Here is a 27,959-nt window from a genome sequence, read left to right on the forward strand (position 1 = left end):
TCATTACATAGCCAGTTTAACAATCTTATGAAACCAACACACAGAGAAAGACACTTGGCATTGTGCTTCTTGGACATTAAAATAATCAATTTCAAGTCAGTTTTAGGCTTGATTTTTTGAAATCTCATTTAATGGAAACTTAATTTTAGTCTGACAAAATGTATGAGCTTACAGCTAAAGATAAGATGGGAAGAAGTCAAATCATGAAAATACTGATGAAGCAACAATGATGCAGAAATAACACTCAGCTAGTCTGTTCTCTTTATATGGCTCCTCTTCTGAGACATTTTATCTTCAAAAGGGTTGTAGTAGGAAGAAAACCAGAAAATAATCACCACGGCAAGTCTCAAGATGTCTGTCCTACGTTCTGTGCTTGACCTAACACACTTCTGGCAGTGCTGTCACCCCATGACAGTAGGGAGTAGAGACAAGAATTTGTTCCTGATGCACATGACTGCAATGTGTTTGGTTGTCTTCTTTGTCCCGGAGTACCACCACAAGTCAGAGTGCAGACAGCGGCCATGTGACTTCGTCCTTCCCCTTCCTTGGGTTTTTTTCCTCTTCAAAAGTTTCCTCATGCCCTGGAGCTTTCACGGTTTTTATGATGCAACACTCTCTAGGGACAGAGGAGCTTCTAATCAGCAGTCAGAGAAAAGTTGAAAAGGGCTTTTATTTTCATTTGGAGTCCTTAATCTTCATCACTTGAAGGACAATGAGCTGCATAATCAAAACTAGGGAACCTGATGGGCAGTTCTCCCCATTTCTTAAAAATTTGCTTTGTTGTTTTCTTGTCTTCAAACACAACCACAAAATTTCTAATCTTCAGACAAGGCAGGTCAAGACCTCGGTGAACCATCATATTTCCCCAAGCCTGCAAGAATAAGGAAATTATGTTTCAGATAAAATAGACAAGATCATTAGACAGAAATAAATACAGACAACCACAACATAAAAGTACAAAAATAAGTTGTTCCTCACTTGTCCACAATCTTTACATATAATTTCCCCGTTTGTTTGGTAATCGGCATGCTTATCTTGCAGTGTCTTATTTTCCCTCGTATGGTAAAGACTTCTGAAAAACAGTCAGAAAGTGTCCGTCAGAAAACATTGGTCATTCAATGCTACATACAGCCTTAAACACACAGTGACTACAATTGCTGAGGTCAGATATGAAAAGGTTGTAAACTCTCTGACTGTTGTGCACATTCAGGAGTTGGAGAAATGCCAGGTCATTTTTCACGCTCCTAAGTAATGGTGAAGTACAACTGTACTCTGTGCCTCCTTTCATAGCATTTCAGGAACTCCGTCCTCCCTCACACATCTCAAAGTAGGAGCAGCAGGCTCTCCATTATAATAGGGCATAGATCTAGCTTTTTTTTTTTTTTTCAGGTGCCATGGAGCTGTCAAAGAAATGATACCCGAAAGTTGGAGGTTTTCTTTTTATCCCCTATAGTCCAACCTTACTCCTTAACAGAATCATTTGATTCTGACTATCCAGAGCTGCAGAGTAAGTGCACATTCTTACATTGCTTAATGGGGAGTTACATTGTTTGGGGAATACTTGATCTCGAGGGTTACTATTAGCCTGTGCTGAAGGGTTATAAGAATTATTGCCCTGTAGTTTGAATTGAGCAATAACATTTTGCTGACAATTTCACAGTAAAAGCAGTTTAATATTTACGGCTGCCACTCAATTTTAATTTTTTCAACATATCGGTACTCATTTCTCAGTAACTCTTCAAATTGAAAAGTCTTTACAAATTATACCAGAGATACGTCTCGAAGGAAGAATAACTTTGGAGGGCAGTAACCTGGTTGGATGGTGTCTGCTGTATAATTAGCAAAGCATGATTGACCTGTAATCCATATCAATATCCATTACAAATTCACTGTAGTAAGCAAATGCAACTGAAGTTGAATTAAAACATTTTCTTGATCTCTTAATTTCCATTATGAGTGGGAAGAGAAAGTCATTGCCTGCCATCATGGCACTGAAAAGTTAAACACAGTTTAACATAAATGTTTATCAAACGAGATGGAGATAGGAAGAAGCAGGAACACTGGGAGAACAAAAAGGGGTGTGTCACCAGTATGAACATCCTTTAAATATAGAATTGTCAATGCACAGCTCATGGCCAATATGTTGTTTGAGTCAAACTCTTATCCTGGGTCTGGTGTAAGTATGTAGGTAACTGGTATGCACCTTTGGTTTGGTTCCACACTGTGGAATGTATACCGTATTATATAATAAGTGACCTAGTTAATATTACCACAGGACCTGTACCTTTTTCCAAAGTTTCAAACTCTGGTTGCCTTGAAATCAGGGGTAGGAACAAACATTTCTTTCAAACTCATTAACTGTAAACTCCATAAAGCCTAGGACTTGACCCTATTGGAATAATCTTTTTTTTTTTTTTCCTTCCAGGGCCTAGAGGGTTACAGGCCCTGTACAGCCCTGCTGAAAAGAAAATTTGTTTCTGCCTGAAAGATATAAAGTAGTTCATAAACACTTACTGGAAATCTTTTTTCACGCTGACATGATGCATGTTTTCAATAACTTGTATGTCATCTCCAGAACATATCAGCTTGTGGCAATTTTTGCATAAGAATGTTATTAGTGAAGGATTTTTCTTGTACGTCTTGTGCTGATCTCTCCTTGCCTTCATTTGTTTTTCCACTATACTTTGCAACTGGAAATTATGAATCTAGAAATAGATCAGTAAGAGCATTGCAACATTCTGGTGGAATGACAGTAATAGCCTTCTTTTTCAGTTATTTTACTGAGTTGACTGACAACATGACTTCTAGTCAATTTTCCCAACTTGTGTGTTTCCCCCCCTTAACACTAGAAAAGCAAACTTTTCTAAAGGCCCAGAAAACGTAGGTTATAAAACAAATATTGGCAGAAGGATTCAAGGCCGTATTATTATTTTAATATTATTTTACGTTTTCCTCCCCTAATTAGATTTCAAATAGAAAGCATTTCTTACAATATAAATCAGTCTTCTTCAAAGGGAAAGTGCAGAGTTGCAGTAAATACCTTATTTAAATACTCTTCCTGTGGCATCTTCTGGACACTCTGAATGGCCTTATACATCATTTTTTCACGGAAAATATTAACATCTTCACGTTCAACAGCTCCCGAGCCACTCGAAGCCACAAGTGCATAGGTGCTCTCATCAGCTCGAGCTCGACCGCGAGCCTACAATTTGCAAGGAATACAATGTAAACAGCACAGTGTTCCCTACAACACTGCACAACATTTTTTCCTGGTTTTGTAATGGAAGACATGTACTGTTCCTTATGCAGTGTCCCCACAGAACATTTTTTTCCACTTAACTCAGATAAAGGATCAGTGAATAACATGCACTGCTTCTGCATTATCATCAGATACTTGTGAAAGTAGTGCTCAGGAGATTTGTGATTAGCACAACATTTTGCAAAGCAGAAACTATGTTTTGTCACCAAAAAATGAACATGCTTTTAAATATTAAATATTTAGTGAGAACATGGACAAGCTGGTATTCTGATATTATCTCTTTTTAGCTGTTGGTGGTACAAATGTCTTTTGTATCAACCAGTCTGCTGATCATATTCTCATACCTTTTCTGTTAAAAGAGCTTACTGTTTGTGTAGAACTTTAATGGATGTTTACACCATTACACATGGAGACAAATTTTATATTGCATGCAAACTGAAGATGGCAAACGGAAATGAACCTTGTTGCAAACACATCTTCTCTTTTAGCATGCAATATTTCAAAATTATCTCCAAAGCCCAGGTATATGATTCACTATTTGCATAATCCAAACAGAAAAGCACTTTTAAAAATAAGTTACGTATGCAGCAAACTCATACCTGCACCATAGCAATTTCATTGGTGACAAGGCCATAGCGAATAACGATGTTGCACTCTTTGATGTCTAGGCCTTCCTCAGCTACAGTAGTAGCAATAAGTAAATTTACATTTCCACCTCGGAATTTATCAATAACTTCCCTTTGCTCATTCTGTAAATTAAAAAAAAAAAATCAGTATATTAACTTTCAGTATTAGTTTCTCTCATCACTTTCTTCTAATTAAGAAGCTTAAGGAATTATAGCCCAAACATTTCAGAGTAGAGGGCCAAACATCAAGTGGCTTCAACAACTGCATTTAAGCATCTTTCAACATCAGAAGGAGTTCCTATTAAATGTAATAGGTGTTCAGCACCTTTTTTGAGGGAGGAGGGAGCAGAAGCCAATCTTAAGGTAACTGAGCTTAAAACTTTGTAGCCCATTTCATAGGTGCTAGGAGTTTTGATAATACAGCTGTTCTATCATTTTCAAATTCTTTAAGTAGTTATTCAGAGGTTCTCAATTTCCACCATTTCAGTAATTTCAGCTTGAAGTATAGACTTCAGCACTTCCAAGTCAAGTTCCAAATTGCTTAAAATTCCCCATATTAAATGAGGACCATAATTTTGGTGATCTGAGGACCACCAAAAAGCACAGCAATGATACACTTGAAAAATAAAGCATCTACAACACAGACTTCTGAATTAGCTTGAACAAGCTTGAGCACAGAGGGTCAGAAACTTCCTATTTGCTATATTGAGTTTCAAAATGTAGAGGCTATTGTTTTGTTCATGAAATGTGATGCACAGATTAAATACCAGATTTTCACAGAAAACAAGCAACTTTTTGAGAGCACACTCCCTAACTTTTTTTTGAAACTGAGAGCAGCTACGAAAATGAACTCTGCCCAGCAGTAAACCACACCATTTTTGCTTAAATGCTGAAGTGGCAATTTTATGGGGCGTGAAAAGCAGAATAAAGAGAGGTTTTAGGATACTGAAGTACTATGTTTTGAAAATGTTTATTTTGGAGCTATAAATCATCAGAGAGATGTTGTGTATGAAGTCAACACAATGGTATGAGATGGACTGATGACTGATCAATCATGAAATTTTTATTGTGAATTTTGGCAAATTCCCTTTCAATGATTATGCGTCAGTGTGAAGCATGCATACAAATTGGTATAAGTTGATTAAGCAATGGTATCAGAAAAACACAGGCATAATCAACATTGTAATTTTATTTTTCAGTTCAGCAACTAAAATACAATTTGAATTACTGTTGTCCTCATAAATATAAACTCATTTAACTATTGCATTTTGCTGTTGCCATTTTGTTCACTTTTTCTTCCCTATGCCTCACTACAACTTGTGTCCCTTTTGACTATATACTCCTCCAGAAAATGGCTGCCTCTTACTCCTATTGCCATAGAATCCAAAAGCAAAAAAGCTTGGTTCCTGTGGAAATAAAATTATTCTGATATTGTTATTCACCTGTCCTGCAGGTTATAAAGGTAAGTTGCTGGCAGGTATGAAACCAGAACTCTGCGCTCCAAACTTCAGTGTGTTGTTCTAGTACTAAACCAAGCTGTTTTCTCAAATCATGTACAAGAGTTTAATGCTGTAGTGCATAGTTCTGTACCTGAGTCATGGGTTTAATTTCACTGTTATGTCCAGCACCAATAAGATAATGGGCCTTAATTCCCACTTCTTCAAATTTTGGATTATCCTTAATCCACTGGAATAGAGCAAAGGCACTTAGCCGAGTCTTTGTGAAAATAATTCCTCTAGGTTCCTCAGTCTTCGTGAACTCCTCCATTAAAGTGTTTCGCAACTGTATTAGCTTCTCATTTTCATATTCTGGCTTTCTAGCCAACTCTTTCAGCTTTTTCTTTTTTGCTTTAAAAATAGCAGACATAAATTAAGAAAATGTAACCATGTAAAGTAACAGCTCTAGAAAAACACAAAGCAAAGAGCAGCATTCTATATAATTCTCCCAGCATGGCTAATTCACATCCAGTTTGAAGAGCTGTGGCATACCAATTATTTTTCAAGTGAGTTTACATTCATTAAAAACATGCTGATCAATCAAAATAAATCACCATTAACTTTTTAACATACACTTTGCCTGTATCTTATGGTGACAAGCAAAAGAAAAAAAAACTGTCTACACACCAGAAGTGGTACAGAGTTAAGTGCACTGTATTAAAGAGCTAAATCACAGCTTAAAATATTTGCAAAACAGTTTTAAAATAATGGAAAAAGTCTTACACAGAGAAACAGACTAATATGCACAGCCCTCAGAGCTGATAATGTTTTTACAAATTTAGACATAAATTGTCCTTGGGACATTATTCATTGAAGTAGGAATGCTCACTAGAAATATGCAATGTAATAGACACCAGGATGGGCACATTGTTATCGCTATTGCAGCTTTTAAAGACATTTTAATATGCCCAGTGAAATGTCAAATTAATGACTCTCTTCAACAGCCACTACTGACCACGACCAGGGATGATTCCTCATTTGTTTTAATTTTTTAAAAAACTTCTAATATTTAAAAGCCTACGTCCTTGCCATGCAAACACAATATTAACATTTTAAGGTGGGGGCCCTGTGTATTAAGATATTACAGTCGCTCTGATGTCGTCACCCCAAGCAGATTACTGCACTGCACCTCGTCCAATGCAACGGTAGTCAAAGTATCACAAACTACACCACCACTTTGGCAGTGGCTTTCTAACTTCAGTCTTATTCAGTCAGTCTTTTACAGTCTTATTTTAGAATCTAATCAAACATATACAAATACATACAAAAACTAGGTAGATGTAACAAATTCCCACAATTTCCCCCCCTTAGTTAAACCTACACACTGTTTCATTCTCTCACTAATTGCTCTTTACCTGGAACTTACTCAGGGTCATCACTCCCATCTCTTAGTATATAGACAAACTTTGGTAGAAAAGGGTTGGTTAAAAACCAATAATTTCATTAATTTGCATTCAATTTGCTCAACTTTTTGCCTAAGAGCGTCTACTGTAATACACATTCTATGTATCTATCAGAGCGTCCTCAAGGACAGTTCACTGGAGAAAAGCAGAGAACAGTTTTTACTTACTATCAGTAAAAAGAAAGTGCCTTTGGGCCAAAGCTGAAGAACTTCTACTACGTGTTGGGACATGATCACACTACGATGTAATTTAATATACTCCATATTGTATGAACTGGGACATCCAGATATTGTCATAATAAACAACATGGCAATCTCTAGGATGTAATAATTAACAGGCCTGCGCAAATCATGTTAGTGCATAATCTATGGATTTCAAATATTAAATATCACAATGTATTTCAAACTTACCTTGAAATAAATGTATTAGAAATTCATCTGTTTCATCCTGTTTTGATACTGCTGGTTCATCATCATCATCATCATCACTCCTTACTGCCTTCTTACTTTTCTCCTCTTTATAAAAATTATTTAGGTGATTGTATGCATCCACCATTCGGATGGTGTCATTTATCTGGAGAGCATCGTTGTATTTCTTCAAGTGTTCTGCACAAACACGTTCCTTGCGTTTTTCTTCTTTTGCAGCTAAAAGTGAGCAAAAAATACAAAAACATGCCTGTGTATAGAATGACCCAAATAAACCCAAAGCTGGGGTACTTTTGCTATGCAGTTACCTTTTCTCTCTTCTCTAATCACCCACTGTTCATATGGCTGAGTTCCAAACTCAGATTTTGGATGGAGCTGGCAATAGTTTTGAATGTCTGTCATGATCTCAGTAATTTTCTCTCTAAATGGATCCTAGAAATAAATTGATTACCAGAGTAAGTAAGCATCTTCTGGCAACAAAAACATTGGCTAGAACCACAGTGAGTACTTTTTTTACAATGTTAAACCTTAAATTAAAAAACAGGTAAGGTTGCTACATGCATTTAGAGTTATGGAAATAAATAGTTCAGGATATTACAAAAATTACACTGTGAAATGACATATTTTTTTAGTGAATATAATGTGACTCCAATACAAACATTTCACCTATGGTTCAGAAGGTCTTTTAACAAGATACCTGGTCAAGCAGCAGATAAATACACACATATTCAAATTAGCATGATGGATCACAATAAATATGTAGAAAAAGAGCATTAGCCAAAAGTTTTTGATACCATACAATGCACTTTTAAAGGGCAATATAACTTTAACACTGATTTATTTGAAAAAACACATACCCTTCTTTTGTCATCTGCAATCACAGTCTTCTTATATGGTTCCTTCACCTGATTCTTCAATTGGGAGGCATGCTCTTCAACAGTCATGATTCTACATGCATCAAGATTGGCACAGATCTGGGAGAAAACAAATTGTTATTTCTTTTAGCATTTAACGAGTTATTCCACAAGAAAACTGAATTAACATAACCGAGCTTTACATTTAGATATTGGCTTTTATATAACTATTTTCATCCCACAAAAATTGGATAGACACTATCAGCATAAGAAAGGCCAAGTCTTTGATAAGCATTTGAGGTAAGCTGAACAAGTACTTTTTAGGCCAGAAGTGATCCCTGCACACAGGAAAAAAACCTGGAGATTACAGTGCAGAACAGGTATTTTGAAAAGGAAAATATATCATCAGTACTTTGGAAGAGTAGATTTTGGAGCACAAAACAAATAAAAAAAACCAATGATGAAATAGAAAAAATTAAAATAAATGATAGGGAGTAATTACAAAAGTAAGAGCTTATCATGAGAGTAGAACATAATTTGAAAGTATCTTTCTTGGAATAGGAAGAGATAGAGAAAATTTCTGTGCTAACTGCATGACTGAACTGGACTTTCCTGCTTTTGTTCTCTCTTCCAGGAAGAAAATATGTACATTTCTGAAGAAAATACGTACATTTCGGTCACTAAGTCTAAAGTAGTAAGGGAAAACCCTAAGATTTTTATGAGCAGAGAAAACAGGAAAGGAAGTTTGGCAGGCAACCTTTTTAATGTTTTCAGCAGTAGTTATCTATTTGAGCTTGCATATTCAGATTACATTTCTTTAGATACAACACCCAGCATCCTATCATTAAGATTTCAGAGCTGATGAAAAGGAATTCTATGCTTTTTCCATTGCCAGAACGTTTTTGTCTCAAAATACCTCACAATTCTATCTACTTCAATAGGGCATAAAAGCTTCTTGCAGGCCAGTATCACATTCTTATGCAATTTGCTAGTCAGGAGTTTTCACTGGAGTAGTGGGCTAAATTCCGCTTTTGTATTGCCAATGTAAATCCACTGGATTTCAAGTAAAATAGAGTTTCTTTAAGTATAGAATTTAACCAATTATTCCCAGTCAGGTGTTTATGCAACTACACAATAGTTCTCTCTCAATGAGTAACTCTAACTGCTGTAAAGAGAAACATTTGTATGCGATCTGTATCTCACAAGTGTTTTCTGCTTGTTTAAGTATTCAGCTTTGTTTTTCACTTTCTTTGATCCACACAAAAGCCCAGCTTAGTCACTCTAGAAATATAAATATAAAATACTCTGATGTCTCTAGGGTTTAGGAATGCACAGTAAATTCTAATCCATCAATGGAAAAATAAGATTTTTATTAACTAGAAAACCTCACTATTTTGTGGATTTCTTGCCTCTGATCTTGAGAATTTTTTCTTCACGAGGCAATCTTTCACTTCCCTTTTCAGTAACCCTACTTCCCTGTAAAGTAATCTTTATTTGTACATGGATTCCCATTAATTTGTAGTGGGTCAATTTGCTGAATGGCTGTGAGCTGAACTCCCATGTACACATGAAAAAAAGAAATCAGATTATATATTTGGAGCCTAACACTGACTTTAAAAGTTTTATTTAAACAAGGCAATATCCCTTTGATTGTTTGCAAGTGCGAGGGCTATTTACTTTCAGAATATGTTCTTCAGCTTTTGAGTAAGATGTTGCACCTCCTACACCAGGTGAGGCTGTAAGTCCCAGAATCTGAGGCTGTGGGATCAGTGGCTTGTTTTCTTTTGCCAGCTTCCTGTTCTTCATCTTTTCTTTTAAGTAACGTCGCATTATATTGTTGTAGACACCTTCCTTCTGAGTGTGATGACACTCATCGATAATGATGAGTGAAAAATCTGAAAAAAAAAAAAAAAAAGACCCCTAAGATGGTTAATTTTCTTTCAAATGTAGAATTTTTGTGACTAAATCTTCTTACAGGTTATGACACTGTTGAAGAAAACCTGTCAGTTTGTTTGAGCCCTAACATATTAGGAAATTAGTGTAGTGCTGGAGGAAGGTGTGTATAGAAGCTGTATATATTTAATGGATTTTGGCATCTTTGCTGCAGTCCTGATGTGTCAAGTAGTTTTACATTTCATGCAATGTAAAAAGCTTTTCTATCTTTGCAAAACCAATCTGATAGTATAAAGAATTTCAGATATATATTTTTAATAACAAGTGGTAAGAACATACCATAGTTTAACTCAATCCTATCTTTTATATCCATAACTGTATCTGACAAACTACATACTGTTTATTTATGAGAAGACACATAACATGTTAGAAGCCTTTCAGACATTCTAGAAAGGCCTGTCCTGATCAACACATGCTTCCATTTTCCAGCAGCACAGAGATTTTCTCCCTATTCCTGTCCATTTAAAAGATATATATTACTTTATGGATGTGTCATTGGAAACAGCAAACAGATGGTGGGAGCACTACCAATCATCTCTCTTTTGTAGCGCAGGAAACTGATGACGATTCAGACAGGTATTATGTGCTTTGTAGTCAGATCATATTTATGTGCAACAAGTAAAGTACTCTATGATAAAGAAAATTATTTTTTGTTTAAGTTTCTCACAAACATAGAAAATATCTCTTTAATCTATCTGCATATGCAGCCACTGACGTATATTTCAAGGTTCTGATCTGAAAGACTCACGAACATTTCTTTGTTTCTCTAACAGCAAAACTGGTTTATGGAGCTCCCACTCTTCCCCTAGCCGGCAAATAACTCTCTAGTTCAACATTGTTTCCTACAACTTGACAAATGTTTGGTGATCAGGGTTAAAGTCCTGGTTTTTCCCTTTCTTTTTATTTTTCTTTTTTTTAATCTGGATAATTTCCATGGTCTTGTTTACACATTAGTGAGCTCACACTGTTGCATCACGACAAATGAGTTTGCAACAACTGGCAGCAGAAGTCGGAAACTAAGAGAGAGAGAACATTATCAGTTGGTCTTTCTGCTGGAGAAAATACCATGTAACTTCGTCTTTGAAGAACCTAAAGAAAGGTGGAGACTTGAACAAGGGAAATTTGATTTAAAGACTAAAGCAAAGACTACTGCTAGGAAGGCAAACCAGTGCTGCATGTCACCGGGGAAATCTGATTGTCTTCACACAAGTGGTTCAGGAAGCCAGTTCGGACTGGAGTGATGTGGTTTCAAACCTAAATTTCTACTTATTTCTAAGATTTCTACACATTGCAAGACTTCAGAAGCAGTGCTGGCAATTTCTCAGCTATTTTGCCAACTTGAAGTTACTTCCTTTGATTTTGACCATCAACTCTGTAATGCATTACTCAGGAAGAGCCTGACCCACCAGAAGAGATGTGCCTCTACTAAGAAAGTGATACCCAGCTTTTAGAAAGTCCACAAAGTGACTTCAGCCCTTTGTAAAGAGGGTAAACAATTGGTACAATGCAATTAAGAGTCCCCTCCATTTCACTGAGGCTGGAATTCCATGTTACATGTAATGCAGACCTCTGTGGAAACAGATGAAAAGAAGTATGAACAGAAATTAGAAATAAAAAACTTATAACTAATTAGGATGGTTTACATCGGCTGTGAGTTAAAGAAGTCATAGCCATAAAAATGGCTCTGTTCAGGCTTGCTTGGCTTTGGTCCAGCTGAACTTACTAGCACAGGTGTAATAGCAAGGAAACACAGCCCTGTTTGCAGGGCCACCTCAGTTCTGGAAAAAGTATGGCTCCTTATGAAGGAAACTTCGCAAGGTATGAAACCCAGTCAAAAAAATCACTTCACTACACAAGCAGGTTGGGACTCAGCCCAATTCTAATCAGGTCAGCAGCTCCTGCAGCAATGTTCAGGTACCTCTATATGGCATTCCCAAATGATTCAGAGTTGTGAAGGTTTATTAACTTAGGTGCAGTGGAAAAGAAGTGAGTGTAAGAAAATCTCTGGTACTCTGCCTAGGTTAATAAGAAAGCATTCTGAAGGAGGTGAGGCAATTCTGAGGTACCCAAGTGGCTCTGCAGGAGTTTGGATCAAGCAGTACTCCAGTCAGCACTAAGCACTGATAGACACAGACTGACCTCTCAGGTTTCTCTGCTGACACCCAGACAAGTACTTCTTTTATCTCAGATCCATTATTTTGAATATCATAGCTCTCCCCTCAGCTACATCCTGCCCCATCAAAAAAAAGTTGACTGCATGCAGATAGAAGGACAAGTTAACACCTCACAGAGGTGGAGCTGAAGTCATGGGCTGTTTCATCACTGGCAGATAATACCATTTCCTTTCTGATCTCCCATAGATATCTGCCTGCCACTTTAGTATTCTGGGCAAACAATTTTACCTCATCTCACCTTCTATCTTGTTTTCTTCAACTTTCTTCATCTGTTGTAGGAGACCATTATGTCTGCCAACCTCAGAGAGATACAGCTATAAGTAACCATATCTCTCTACATTAGCAAAACGGTAAAAGTTTAAAGAATGCAACTTTTTTAACAGATTGGCTTTTATCTTATGTTCCATTGTGTTTCTCAAACTACCGACTACATTTGAGTTTTTATAATTTTTTTCGCATTCTGCTTATGGATTCTATGTGATACAACTCAATGCTCTATCAAGCTTGGAAAGTAGAACCAGTATGGCTGCATTTGCACAAAGTTGCGCTTGAGATAGACAAAATAGGAAGCAAAACAAATATTATTACAAATGAACTGTAAAAGTCTAATTTGGCTTGAAAAAACTTGCATACTCGTTAACTAAGATCTGGTTTTGACTCTCAGCTTGCATATATAAAACCAGTCAACTGAAAAAAACATTTAACTACTGAAATGTGGCACATTTTTACTCTGCAATTTTCCAGAACAGAGACGTACTTTTAGCCCTTCTGTAAAAATTTCAGAATTAAAAACTTGCCTGATAAGTGGACGCCTTCTTCATCTTCTTTGGCTGCATTTAACAGTGAATTCTCAAGGATCTGTGCTGTACTGATGATGACATCATTTCTTCTGACAACTTCAGGAAATGAGATTTTCAGCTGAGAATCACCACTTAAACCAATAACCTGATACCAACGCTTCAGGAATGGATTAAACTCCTTTCGTAAATGCTGTTCTACCAGTGGTACCTGAATTAACAGTTTCCAAAGAATTTAAACCAGAGCGTAGACAGGATTAAAAACACATGCCTGTTTGCCAGAAAAGTTGTTAGGTGAACATACACTTTGTGCAAAATATACTGTTTTAAAAAAGCAAACACCCCCTTATTCACTGCAGGGTAGAATTAAAAAAAAAAACCACCAACAACACAAAACCCAAAAACAAGCACTAAAAATCCTCAGACAACCCCCTCCCCTCCAGCTGCTCCTACGAAACCTTTTTGTCCCAAGAACTTTGGCTTAGCTGTGCCTTAGAAGGAACGAACAAACCATCCATGCTCTCACTCTTTAACTGGGCTTATACCATGTTAATCAATTTTATTCTTATACGAGGATATGGATATCTTTTATTCTTTTAATAAAATTCTTAATTTTTTTCTATATTTGAATATTACAATAGAAGACTACTTTACATTACATGTGCTAAATTTAACTGGAAAAATCACACCAATTACCAGAAAATCTGACAGAATATTCCTTAACAACTGTGAGACTCATTAGGTGGCCTTCATTACCCAATCCAAACACAGAATGTGATAAATATTTTTATCTTTAAAAATATTATTTTAAGTTCTATTCATTCTAACATGAAATTGTACTTTTTCCAATGATGTGGTTATCAGGGCACATCTAAATTTGCACTTTCACTGGGGTAAACTAAAATCATTCATGCTTGCACCATGATGGTGCAATGGAGATGACAGTTTAGAGCTGTATACCTTTAAACATTGCTGTATCTGGAGATGCTGCAAAATGTGTTTATATTCATTTTACAAGTTCCATATTGACAGCGCATGAGGTTTGAAAAATACTGTTTTTTAAAAAATGGACCAACATACCTTATTAACAAGTACTATAACTTTTCCAGGCTCAGATGCTCTTTTCTTCTTATCCAAGTGATCTTTGGTAATGTAAACAGCCACTCTGGTTTTACCACTGCCTGTAGGGAGACATATTATAATATTCTCCCCATTCAGTGCTGGCTTTGCAACTTCCATCTGGTAATCTCTCAGGATCAGATCTGGCTCAGGTGAAGCTCTGCTCTCCACTTCATCTTCATCTAAGGGTACAAAGAAATGTAAGTATCAAACAGGAGGCACAGAACATTTATCAGAATATTGAACAAAGGTCAAAAGGAAAAATATTAATTTAGTATCAGACACATCTTTTGAATAAATTGAAACAGGGCATATTAGACTAGGCAATGCTGCTCTGTGGACCTGTGCAACTCTGGATCAGAACTGCTAACATCCAGTCACCAACCAGGGTAGGTGGAATAAGCCACAGTGTATCTTCACCCATCTATGTTGACATGACCATTATTACATATGAATTCAAATGATACAGTTTAGTAGCACTGGGACCAACAAAGGTTGTGTTCAGAGCTGCAGTATTTATAATCTAGCCAATATTACATGACATTCTCTTTCATCAGTACTGAAATTTATTTGGTTGCAAGTGAGCTACCTTTTTAAATACTTCCCAGAGGATGAAAAAAAGGATGGAGCCATAGAAAGAAAAAGAGATAGGGACCACTTAAAAAATGATGAAGGGCGTTATAAAGTATAAAGATCAAATAGATCAGAAAATTCAATTGCCCATACGAGATAGAGCTAACTGCACACCTATTCATGGTAGATTGCGCTGCTTCCAGACTGATTCATACATAATGCAATCGAGCTGTTCACTAAAAAGCCATATACATTTGCCACCTGAATGCCAAAACCTTCCATCTATCATATAAAATGTAATGGTAGAGAGCTGAGATATATGGCCTACAGGTGAAACAACAATGTTCAAAAGATAAAAGTGGAAAAATGCTGTTGCATTATTTCAGGCAGTAAGAAAAGCATATCAAGTCTCTTGAGTTCACATATATTTAGGAAGTCAGAAATTACATATATTTAGGAAGTCAGAAATTACAAATATTACTATCAGAATGATTTATTTCAATGGAGTTTGAGGCTTTTTTTTTCCTTCAGATATGTTTAAATCACCCTCCAAGTATTAACTGTCCTCAGTGAAGAAAAGGCACAAATTCATTCTACTAGACTAAAAATGAGGGAAAAACCCCTATAGTTTTATTTCCTGATGATATCATTAAATGAAGAATCATGAGGATTTTATTATCACTGATACATTACACACAAAATAAGTGTATTTTTCTAGTGTCCCTGATTCCATTAAATAAAATTAAACTAACAAAAAGTAATGAAGCTTGATAAAATACTGCTGATGGAAACATCCGAATGCCATTCTTAAGTGTTTTTTGCTTGCTTTGCCTTTTAGTGGTGAGTGCAGTGCTACCTGGAACACAGGGAAATTCACAGCAGAGCGTACTTGCTGTTACTTATCTGACTTCTACTACTCTCTTTTGAGGAAGAACGTTGTTTGCTTTCTGGTTGGCTAAATTCAATAGTTCAATCATATTGAAACTAGCACTTTATCACCCATCTGTTTGGTTAACTTTCAGTTCCTTAACATCCTCAATTAACTGTCCAGGCCTAAACAATATTTAACTTAGCTCTCTCCTAGCTTCCTCAGACCCTGTTTAGATAAAGGCTAATACAAGAATCTTTGCACAGGATATGATCCCATTAAAGAATTTTCATCATGCACAGTGTAACTTTAGGGAAGTTGTCTGCCTTCATACAAGGCTCATATGAATTGCTGCTCTGGGCTAAAAGAAACATGGTAATTATCCTTCTATTGTTCTAATTTCACCATTTTTATTAAATGTAAAATGATCTTTGCACAGAAAACTGAGATTAAATCCACATGATTCTTTGCATTAAAACTCAAATCATATCAGTGCACAAGATACTATTCAAACACCTCTGTTAATACAACCACCTTACCGCAAAATCTCAAATTATAAAATCCATAAATATCACAAAGTCCATCTGTATCTCCTTAGCTTTTTTCCTCACAGTTGCTCTCACTGAGTTTACTAGGCATGATTAGAAAGGATGAATGTTTTTAAAACATTTTAACCTGTTGTTTTTAAAGCCCACATGTAACCAGAACACATAGCAAGTAAACACTGGGAAAACAAATCTATTCTGCATTCCTCACTTAACTGTAGTGATTTATTCTTTTCTGCTGGACTACTGGACATAGCCAATGCCCAGTTTACTCAATGGGAGATTTTTCAGGAGTCTTAAAGGATCAGGACATACATACATGTGCTGACACATGCTGGTAGCCTGTATCAGCCTGACCAAGTGATATAGTGTGACTGTCCACAGAACAGAGAATTTTCTGTGCGCAGACATTTCATGTGACACAGTGAGGAAAAAAATACAATGTGACTGGTGAGTCACCTCAGTTGATGCAGAAGTGCAAAGTATATTCTTCAGAGTTAGCAATACATAAACTAAAATCCTAGCCATAGGGTAGCAATTTAGATCTGAGATATCCTGAATTTTCTGTGTAGTTATAAAATACATGGATTTTACACTTAAAAAGCTTGAAACTATTTTAGAAGCATTTATAGTAAACATTTTGCAGGCATATGATAAATAATATTTACATAGACTTTACTGATCTAATACCAGCTTTATCAGGCAGAGCTGGCCTGAGGGGTACCCAGATTGTTTCTAGCCATTGCACAAGACACAGTCCCGGCACAAACTTTATAAAGGCTAGATTCCAAAAGGTAACTGATTCCTCTTGAATTCTGTGTAGGCAAACACAGGCTGTTCACCATGGTTGACAGCTGCAAATTCGTTCTGCCTGAGGTCTGAGATTAAAAAAAAAGAAGAAAAAAAATCGGGACGTCTTTTACAACAGCAGTGTTTAATTGGACTTAGAGTACATACATAGCAAGTTCATATCTGCCTGCAAAGTATTATGTAAACACAGTCCAATATTTAGTTTAAAACTGTATTTAGAACTTGCACATATGTTTAAATGTAAGATTTGCAAAGGTCTTCAGATAGTAACCTCCATTGATTAGGCTGCTCTTACAAGTAGGGCTACTAAATTACCTAGGTCCAAATTAGACCTTTGTTACTGTTCTGCAGGTACCATGGAAATGCTTCTCCTCAGCCTTAGATGCCTCCAAAGCATATCCTATTCCCTCTCACTTACCCTATGCAGTGGCCATGCACAATCTAACTCCTCTCTGAGAGCAAAGGAAACACATACATGTGGCATCCTTATGAATATCTACAGGCAACTGCACCGGATGACTTCTGGAAGTCCCTTCCAGCCTATGTGATTCTATCATCCTACCTCACTAACCATTGTGCATGATCACAATGTCTAGAGGCCTATTCAGACGATCTTGGCAAATCAACTCTTTTGGGGCTGGGACTTAAATCCAGACCCTTAAAAATGGCATCTGTTTTCCAACAAAATTAGAGGAGGTCTGGCATCTAAATATTGTGAACTAGAGTTCACATTGAAAGCACTCAATTGATTTTTGTTCTAGCTCATTCACAGAGTACTTACCCTCCAGAGCTTATTTTGCAATTTCTAAGTAACAGAAGGGAAACATACCTGAATCACTGGTTGTGCAGCTCTGTCCCAGGTTTTCATTCAAGTTACTGATGCTTCCATCTCCTATGGAGACATCCGACTCTAAATGAAAAACACAAACAAATGTAGTACAGTATATTTGCTATACAAACATAAATAGCAAAAGCATATTGTTTGCTCCTCCCTAAGCTGTTAAAATAGGCTAGACAAATGTCTGGCAGGGATGGCTGAGGTACATGTTCCTTTATTAAACCTCCTCTTAAATAAAAGAAAAAACTGAACAATATAATTCATTTTCTTATGGAAGAAGATACGGAGTGAAAAATGAAAATCCAAAACATAGCAGAGGTAAGGCAATGTGGGTCATGATTTACTGTTGTCAGGCATCTATGTTCTGTTTGCTTGAAAGCAAGACTCCAGACATGACTGCCTGCATGATCCCCTCCAGTCCTATTTTACTGTATCTTTTCAGAGGGGTGAAGAGCCAAAAAAAAAAAAAAGAAAGAAAAATATGTTGGTCTACTGGATACCCAGCACTGCTGGCAAACTGAAGACATTCTCTTTTACTCCCTGTAAACCATGTGAGTTATATCTGTAGTATAAGAAAATCAAAAGCAGAACAGCGATTTTTTTTTAAAAGGGTTTCTTCATATTGCATCATAAGTGTTCCCAGGTAAATAAAAGCAGAGAGGAATTATTAAATCTTCCAAAATGTTTGCAAGTAAAAGCAGAAATTGACAACCCCATACTGTAGATATTCTAATGCTACGCTCTCCCTCTGCTGGGCAATCCATGTATTACACCGACTTTTTTTTCAGCCACAAGTGTAATTTCTATAGCTAGATTTTCCAAAACTCAGTCCTTTTAGTATCTAAAGGGATACACAGTTCTGGAACAAATATGCTGCAACAGTTCTGGAACAAATATGCTGCAAACAACCTCACCCTGCACTGTCATCTTACCTGCAGCACTCTGCAACCAGGCTCAGTGTGTGCATAAGAAATCAGTCAGGATAACAGCATTGACCTATGTTTTGCTTAATTATCTTGTGAACTTGTGTCCTGTCAAGGTTTTCATAGTTTTTCTAGTGAATATCCCATTACAGTCCATATCCATATTGCCCCCAACCTGTTGTCCGCAACAAATAATTCATAAAGCAAAACAGATGCCGTGAATGAGTTTAAAGCTGAACAGGAGTTACACTGTTTTAGAATGGTACTCCTGAAATATACACTACAAAATTTTGGTAAGTGAAGTGGAAATTAAACCTAATCTGCGTTCAGTAAAAATATGAAGCTTTGACTTTCCTTTATGCAAGTTTTGGTCTCATTGAAAGGTGAGTAACAGAAACAAACCTGCTATTTCACAGAACAAGTATAATAAAGACAGCTGAAATAATATAGACAACTGAAATGAAGCTACCTTAGCTACCACTAGGAGTCATGTATTTGTTTAAGTCTTTATTTTTAGTTTTTCTAACATAACCATGAAGAGTGATGCAAACATCTGTCTTGCTGTCCCACAGTTTTCATAATTTACTCCATACAGACCTCAGAATCTGATCCAACTATGAATGACCACCATCTGTAAGAAATGTTATAATGGGCAAGGGCACTAAAGATTTTAAGCACTTAAATAACAAGCCTAGTCTCCTAGAAATCAATGCAATCAATGGAAAGGCACTTATAAATATATTCACAGCAGAAACCCAATTTATATAAAATTTCCCTATTATTATATAATATTGTGCATTTAGTATCACATTAAAAGACAGCATTGTCCTGAAAAAAGCAGAAAACCTCACCAGTTATAATCCATGTTTAAAGACCTGTGAAAAACTATTAAGTAGCTTTAGTGGGAATTCCAAATATGAAGATGACACTGCTATCTCTCTTTTTGACTTTCTAGGAATCCATGCGGATAGGAAAGAGAAGACAAAATTCTATGTACCTATTCCATGTAGCCTCCCATCTAAAATGACCTACTGAAAGATGTATATGCAGCAAAGAGTATGTATTCACAAAGTGGTTTGTACTTATCTGAATTACAATGTGCAGCATGCATTACAAAATAATCTCTCAACAGAAAATGTCAGTGGTGACATGAAATGCAAAATACTCATCTTTCAAACAAAAGGTGAATAGAATAATGTTCTCCTTTTCCAACTGTGGCAACTTTCTTGAATTATTTTAAAATAAAATAAAATAAAAACCCAAAACAGTCAGTCTTTCCAAAACAATGAAAAAAAGAGTTTATACTGTACCAGCTGTTTTTACCACTTTCACTAGTCTTCCCTTACAGTGCTACTTGCACATTGTAACGCAGCATACTCCACAGAGAGATTTTCAGTCACTTTGCACTAATAAGTAAGTATAAAAACAATGGAATGCAATGAAAAAAAAATGGATCTATGCGATATTAATTAAAAAAAGTCTTTCTTTCCTGTCCTGTGCTACATTATATCACAGAATAAGTTTCAAACATCAGCAAATATACATGAAGGACCAAAATATAAACAGGCTGTTAAAATGGTCCTACTTTTAAATTAACGGGCAGTTATTCTAATCTGAAGCATTAAGGAATATTTTGTGAGATGTTATTGAAATCCCCAGTTAATTAGAGTAATTCTTTGTTCCATTCAACTTTTTTTATGAAACAGGCCTTGAAAAACAGAGCTGCTATTTATTTAAATTGTTGTTTACACAGGTAGCTGTAGCCTTAATCCAAGCATTTCACTCCTGACCTTGCAAACTTACTGCTTTTGTGTTGGTTTTTGTGGGTGCAGTTTCTTATCTGTGTTTTTGCATGCACAATTTTTCTCTAGTTTTGTCTTAGGCTAAATGATCTATTTCTACTTTGCCTTTATGACCCTACTGCCCCCATACCTTCTGACTCCCTCTGTCTCAGCTACTCCAATAAAAGGGTTGGAGGAGGCTTTAGATACAGTGCAAACTGCAGTAATTTCAAGTGACTTGAAAAAGCTTCTTTCTCCTTGAAATTTGTCCTTCTGAATACATGAAGGAATGGTGGGAGTGTACTGCAAAACTGACAACACTTGACAGCATCAAATTGCAAATTAGGTGGGTTCCCAGCCTACTTGGAAGTAGAATCTGAGCTCCAGTTGTATTTTCAGCTGCCTGGTCTAAAAATACAGTCTTACGAGATCATGAGAAAGGATGGAAATGGAAAAAGACTTGAGTGCAGTTAAGTCTGTGTGTACAAGTGCATAGAGATCAAAGCTTACTGCACTTCAAGATGGCTGAATGTCAGTTCCTCTACAACCATCTTCATGCAGCACCTTGCTACGTTGCATCTACACTGCTGGTTTAGTTCAACTCAGAAGTGTGTGCCTACAGTAAATCTGTCAATTGTTCCAACTGACATTACTTTGGTTCATATCACAGAGCTGGTTTGGATCACAAGAAATGAACTCTGGTCAGCTGAAACCAAATGAGATGTGTTCCAGTCACTTGCAGGCATACAGACCACACCAGACTGAAGTCAATCTGAACCAAACTGCCAGAATTCATGTAGTATGTAAAGCCTTAGCACTGTTTCACTGAACAGATCTGCTCAATCGCACAAACCGCTAATACCCACTGTCTATTAATTTCAGTACAGTTCAGTGTGGAGGAGACCAGAGTTTTCAGGCTAGAACTAGCTTGTGGCAGGCTAGTTAATAGCTAAGAGACCTAGTCATCTGTAATCCTCAACCTGACAAGTCAGGTAAAAGATCAGGCTAATAGCAACAAAACCCTGCCCTCAGTGAGGCTACAATTAAAAGCCTTAGCCTTGCCCTGAAAGGTTCCTAACTAGGAGTGAGGATAACTCCCTCTGATCCATTCTGAATCATCATTAAATATTTGGCACCTCTCCTTTATACTGCTGAATCATGTTCTAATCCAGGAAAACCAAGCTGATATTTTTGCTGTACTTAATAATTCACTACTTGCTACAAAACATTGTGATATGCTGTTAATATCATGCTAAATGAGAAATAGGCTACCACTGTTGCACTCTGAAAGGCTGCGGTTTTCAGAGCCAGTTTTTTTTTTTATTTATTCATGTTTGATAAAAAAAGAGCAGCCTTAGCTGTCTTACTCCTTCGGCTGAGTAAGCCCACTAAAATAATTTCAGGCAGGATTGATCTCAGTTATAACTATTGTTTGAGCTCCACCTGAACTTGTAACACATATGAATGGTTCCTTAATCATAGAGCATATGTTTGAATCATTGTCGCTGGTAATTGCTGTTGCTCATAATCAACTCCCAAGGCACATTTCTAAAAGTGGATCCATATGAACAGGCCGCAACAATTTCTAAAAATTTGTATTTAAAATGTACTTCTGAGCATGTGATGTAAGTGACAATGGTTGGTTGATGCTTGGTAGACATAAATCCTTAAAATAAGCAGAAAAATTACTTGTTGGACAGCACTAAAGGAGTTACCAAAATGAAAAATATTTTCTAATATAGAATTACCAGCCTTCTGGAAAGAAGTACTTAATTCAGCTGCAGCTATAGGTGTGCAGAAACATTCCCCCAGATTTAAACTTGGTCAACACTGGGAGGAGTTGTCAATGTAAACCTAATGTTTTCATTGGATAGTATAAACATCCCATAAACAGGTCTGAAATAAAGTATTCATTCAATAATATGTTAATACTTTTCATTAACAATATTAAATATGTTTGAAAATTACTCATTTCTTCACACAGTAAATTAAAAAATAATAATACAAAGTTGTTAAAGTGCTACTTAAGAGGAAAGGAAGATCATTAATGTTGCTCAATTATAAGAAAATCAAGCAGCCCACAGTAGATAAAGCATCATCACTACAACCAGGATACAGAAAGTACCTACATGAAGGCTGCACATAATATGCTACAGATTTTTTGGCCATGTCCTCAAAGCCATTCTGTACTGTGCTAGCAAATTGGTTTCTGTACCAGCTCTTACCTTTCAGATTAATTAGTTCAAGTATGACAACATATTCCTGTGCTAGAGCAACTCTTCGAACTGAAGTGAATAAATTTGTAGATCTGACCCTTAAAATTGCTACTGCTGTTAATTCATAGGAAGAAATGGAATTTACTGCTTTCAAAAAAACCCAAGATTTACTTTTTCCATTCATTCCCTCCACCTCAGCAGTACTGTATGTTCTGAATTTTTGAGCAAGACAGGAGTTAATGCACCAGGAACATTCTCTCAGTTACTTGCAATTACTAAAGTTTAACTGGTACCAGCACAAATGACCAGTTAGTGGACATACCTGAAACGACAGAATTCTTTCCAATAGATGTTTCCAATACACTGCTCTCCCTGCTGAAACTATCATTCACATTTTCTTGCTGTTTCAAATCCTCCACTATGGCATATCCTGGTCGGCTTGTCACTTCTGTTTCTCCATTCATACTGTTCTTCATCCCACTTTGTTTATTCTCTGTTCCTAGAAAATAAATAGAAATTCCATGGCACTATAAAACACTTAATTTCTTTGAGTGTGGCGCACAGAAAACATACAACTAACCTGTATTCATCATGCACATAATGGCATAACAAGTGGTCTTGACTTTAAAAACATAATTATTTGGAATTCTGATATTTTTATTTATTAAGAAAGTTGTTGGTCATAAAACTCAAATATTTGCAGTCACTATAAAGATCTAAAAATTAAATTTGTGGACTAGACCATGTTTCCTACCTTCTCAATTCTATTGGTCCTGTAAACTCATAAATGGATGTACCTCAGGGCAGGACTTCAAAACTTGCCCGTAAAACAGAAAACCTGAGAGAGCTTTCACAAAATGTTTTCCCTCTTTTCACTTCTTTGTCTTATTTCAAATACGGAAATAATTTCTCTGTTCTTTTATTTTTATTAGACTCATGTAGAACTAGGCATGCTCCAAAGGCAAAAAATGCTGTTCAATAAATTATAAACATTTTTTTACAAAAACTGTGTAAGACAGCATTCCAGGGTTTTCCAGATGTGGAACTCAATTACTCTGCAATTAGAAATTAAATTTAAAGAAATTTATGAGATTTAATTTATGTCAAGATTTATTTTTTTATGAAGTTCTCAATTTCTATGTGTAGGTATCTCCTAATAACAACATATTTTACTGTAACAAGTCATTGAGGATCAACCTGGGGTGATAAAATGTAGCGCCACTCTGCTTCTTCCAAGGTGCCCTGTGAACCTGTTCTTAGTGTTTCCTGTCTATGACCTCGTATCAGTGGATGCTACAGCAATCATACACTTTACATATCTACACACGCACAGGACTGTGTGCATGGGAAATTTCTTATCCTCTGGTAAGAGCAACACAATTTATGCTGTACGGATTTATCTGTACAGTTTCTTCTAGGGCCTGCACTGCCCTGCTTCCTGAGAAACTGTGGAATAAATGCATTCACTCAGTATCGCATCAAACAACTGAATTAAACTTAGGCTTTACCCTACATGGTCTGCGCTATACTGAAAATTCAGAAATGTGAAGTTTGAAAAGAATGGAAAATAAAAATATGAAAAAATTTTAATAATGTCTGTATTTGCTAAATATTTATTACTTTGTTTACCCTACTGATAGTAAAGTAACAAAGACAAGAATTTAAGCCTGACTAAGCTGCAACACAAAATGAAAATTAGGACCACAGTAGCTGCTGACCTATTCCCAGCATCTGACCTTCACTCAGAACTATCTTCTGAGGCTCTAACTTGGCTGGTCTTGCCAGACTCTAGACTCAACCACCTTTGAACCACATGCTCAAACATGGCAGCTGCTTATCTGTGTCTGGCAGAAGACAGGTTGATTCCTGTCCTCAGCTGGAAGAGACACCTTCACACACCTCTTATCCCAATTTTAATGCATCGTCCCATATGCAGCAACTAAGAGCACAGAGACATAGTTCTGGTGAGCTCCTCAAGCGAGAAGGCTGAAGCTGCTAAATGGGAAATCTGTTGAAAAACTTTAGTCTCAAAAATCTTAGAAAACATATGTGGAGCCCAGTAAAAAAATGAGGGACAAAGTATTTGGGGGCTGCTTCCTTCTTCCTATTTTAGAATCCAGGGGAATGCTGGGATAATTTTACAATATCATAATCATTGTACAGTAATAAAAAGTACTAGCCAAAACCTTAAAGCTCTTTTAGTTTCATTTTTGTAAATAATCTCTTTATTAGTCTATTGTATTATTTATAGTAAATTTTATACAATGTCTTGAGACTTATGAATGTCTTATCCCCAAGGAGACATACTGCAGTGTACTTTAAAATGCCGCATATATTTGTCAACCATTCTATAAAGGAACACTAATCTTTGTGTTGAAGGAGAAATCCAGAAAAGGTTTTATTTGTTCAAATTAATCTTCAGAATATTTTTTATGAATGATTATAAAACATCACATTGAAAACCAATGAGTTATAAAAGGTAAGGAGTCAGTTTAATTACAACTACATACATATTATTCTATTTCTGATACTGCCTACGAAGGATTTTTAGTGTTTAAGAATCTATTGAATAAGCTATTAAATAACTTGATTTTTAAATCCCTGGACAGGTCTCAGTGTCACAGACAAATCAATACGGTGAGAACCTCACATTGTTTCCTAAGTAACAGTACAAAAAGATGTTAAATATCCACACATTAGTACTAGTGAAATATGATGTTTACCTCCTGTATTTCCACTTAAATCATCTGCAAGGTCTCCATGTTGGGTTTCACGCAGAGCAATCAAAAAAGGAGAGAACCAATCTTTCTTCTGCACTATTCTGCTCAATAGCTCCCTTGCACCATCTCTATTCCCACGATTGTCAGTAACAGTGTGGATCTGGTGAAAATAAAAAAAACCCAAACCAATTCTGAGACAGACTTTGGAAATGGTTCAGGGAAGTTAGTAATAATAGCAGCGGTACAAAAGCATTTCCCTGTCATAATTAAAATATATTTAGAAGTAAAGATATAAAGTGGGCCTGCCACTCATCAGAAGAGACTTACTGCAGTTTTGTCCAACCTCGTGTTTATTCCATATGGCTTTGGGTAAGATATATGAAACTTACGAGACCTGAAATTTAATTGGAGAGACTGGTAGTACTCGACAATGGTTATAGTAATAACCACTACATAATAATAATAATTATTATTGTGGAATAATATTTGGTGTTCACACTAGTTTAGGAAATACCCCCCCTTGATTAAGAAGTGATGTCATACAGCTTACCAGAGCTCAGACGTAATCTGTAACATGACCTCATCCATAAAATGGAACATTTTCCTTCTTAAACTCTGGCTTCATCATCTCAATTCCCACTTAAAGATACAATAGCTAAGCCTCTAGAAAATGGCTATTGCCCTCAAAGAAGCTATGGAAAAGTGTCCTAAGGCTGTCATGAGCAGCACTTGACATGTGACCACATGAGGAACAAAATGACCATCCCAAAAGTAAAGCAGCCCAAGACAGGTGTTTAGGACTCAAGGGCAATTTTCTTGAGGCTTGAGAATCACCCATCCTGATATGCAAGAAAGTGGACAGGCACAGCAGTGAGAACCCCTGACAGAGACTGAACACTAAAAGGAAGTGCATGGGAAGTGGGAGTAGGGAGAGAGAAACAAAAAGGAATGTAAAAGTGCATTAAGAAATTCTAGGCATTGTTGGGAGTTGAAACTGGCAGGACTGTGAAGGGTAATGAAGGGCTAAATGGAAATACCAGCATCAAAAACATGACCTGGGGGAACATGTGGACCCATTACCAGGGAATGGAGGTGGTAACCTCCTAAAAGGCCCCTGCCTCTGCCTGCTGTGTTACCAGGCTTGGCTCCCCATCCCTTCAGATGCAGCTGCTCCTTCCTGCTACCTGACAGTCACCAGACAGAATTATGTATATGGCTGTCACTTAACTGAGATGGAACATTAAAAATGGATGCAGAAGCTCACTTTTCCCCTTATTGCTACGACAATCACAGAATCACAGAATGGCAAGGGTTGGAAGGGACCTTGGGAGATCATCTAGTCCAACCCTCCTGCTAAAGCAGATTCACCTGCTAAAGCAGGATGCACAGAACCATCATCCAGGTGGGCTCTGAATACCTCCAGAGAAGGAAACTTCACAACCCCCCTGGGCAGCCAGTTCCAGTGCTCTTTCACCCTCAAAGTAAAGAAGTTCTTCCACATATGCAACTGAAACCTCTTATGTTTCACTTTGTGCCCACTGCCCCTTGTCCTGTCGCTGGGCACCGCTGAGAAGAGTCTGGCTCCGTCCTCATGACATCCACCCTTGAGATATTTGTAAGTATTTATGAGATCCCCTCTCAGTCTTCTCTTCTTCAGGTTAAACAAGCCCAGCTCTCTCAGCCTTTCCTCATAGGGAAGATACTCCAGTCCCCTCATCATCTTTGTTGCAAGTGTTATTTTAATTTGTTCTAACACTGTTTCAGGGTATCCACTTTTTGGGGTACCAAATAAGTTTCACACTTCGTCCAGGCAAGTCACTCTTACCCAAATGGACTAAACACTGGCAAATGTTTTCATCCAAAGTTAACACTTGCTCTTTCTTGTCAAACTGGTATTTCTGCTCAGCTGCACTGTCTCGTATGATGTCTATGTGAACCTATGGCAAAAAAGGGGAGGGAAGATGTTGCTTTATTTTAACTCAGGTATTGTCTAGGGCTTTACAGGCCATCACTACTTCCTGGCATGGTTCAGGGGCCAGAAGACACTTAATGATCTTCTGAGTCTGTGGCAAAATAAGTTAACAGTAAGGCCAGCCATATTCCTTCCACTTGGACACTGGCTCAGTCAAACCCTCTGTTCATAGCATTTTTCTTTCCCTGGTTCTTAGCTGGCATCCCACCTTGCTGGCCCATTGCCAACAGTCTTCATTGGCTTACCCGGAGCACCATTTCTCTTCTCCCCCAAGTCTGGGTACTCCCCTTTCGTTTTTGCACTTACAAGGATATTCCTGATGGTGGCTTCCTATTTGCCCCACAGCTCCTGGGGGTGGCCTGTGGCTGTGGCACTGTCTGGAATCAGGCCTGACAGGCGGGCCACTTACCCGATCCAGGTCCTCATCCTGGAAGATGCCCATCTGCAGGCACTTCTCGGCCACCTGCACGGTCTGCATTCTATCCACCAGCGTGCTGTGGAGCAGCTGCACCAAGTGCACGCAGAGGTCGTGGTCGGCCTCCTCGGCTGGCGAGGGCAGCTGGCTGAGGCTGGGGTTCACGTAGCAGGCGGCCAGGCTGCAGCCGCC

At 37.2% G+C, this 27,959-nt stretch overlaps 1 protein-coding gene across 1 annotated transcript; it reads right to left on the reverse strand.

Annotated features, from left to right (window-relative positions):
• IFIH1 (interferon induced with helicase C domain 1) lies at positions 1-27,959 on the reverse strand (the record flags this gene model as incomplete). Its single annotated transcript, XM_035896168.1, has 16 exons — positions 1-871; positions 979-1,072; positions 2,515-2,705; positions 3,041-3,202; positions 3,859-4,008; positions 5,476-5,732; positions 7,195-7,428; positions 7,518-7,641; positions 8,067-8,183; positions 9,741-9,958; positions 12,988-13,198; positions 14,068-14,288; positions 17,732-17,812; positions 22,983-23,159; positions 25,384-25,540; positions 27,762-27,959. Coding segments are annotated over 16 exons (2,775 nt in total), but the record flags the coding sequence as incomplete, so codon positions are not given.

The sequence above is a fragment of the Egretta garzetta genome, unplaced genomic scaffold, assembly GCF_000687185.1.
Source record: "Egretta garzetta isolate BGI_Z169 unplaced genomic scaffold, ASM68718v1 scaffold16, whole genome shotgun sequence".
In the NCBI taxonomy this organism is placed as follows: Eukaryota; Metazoa; Chordata; class Aves; order Pelecaniformes; family Ardeidae; genus Egretta; species Egretta garzetta.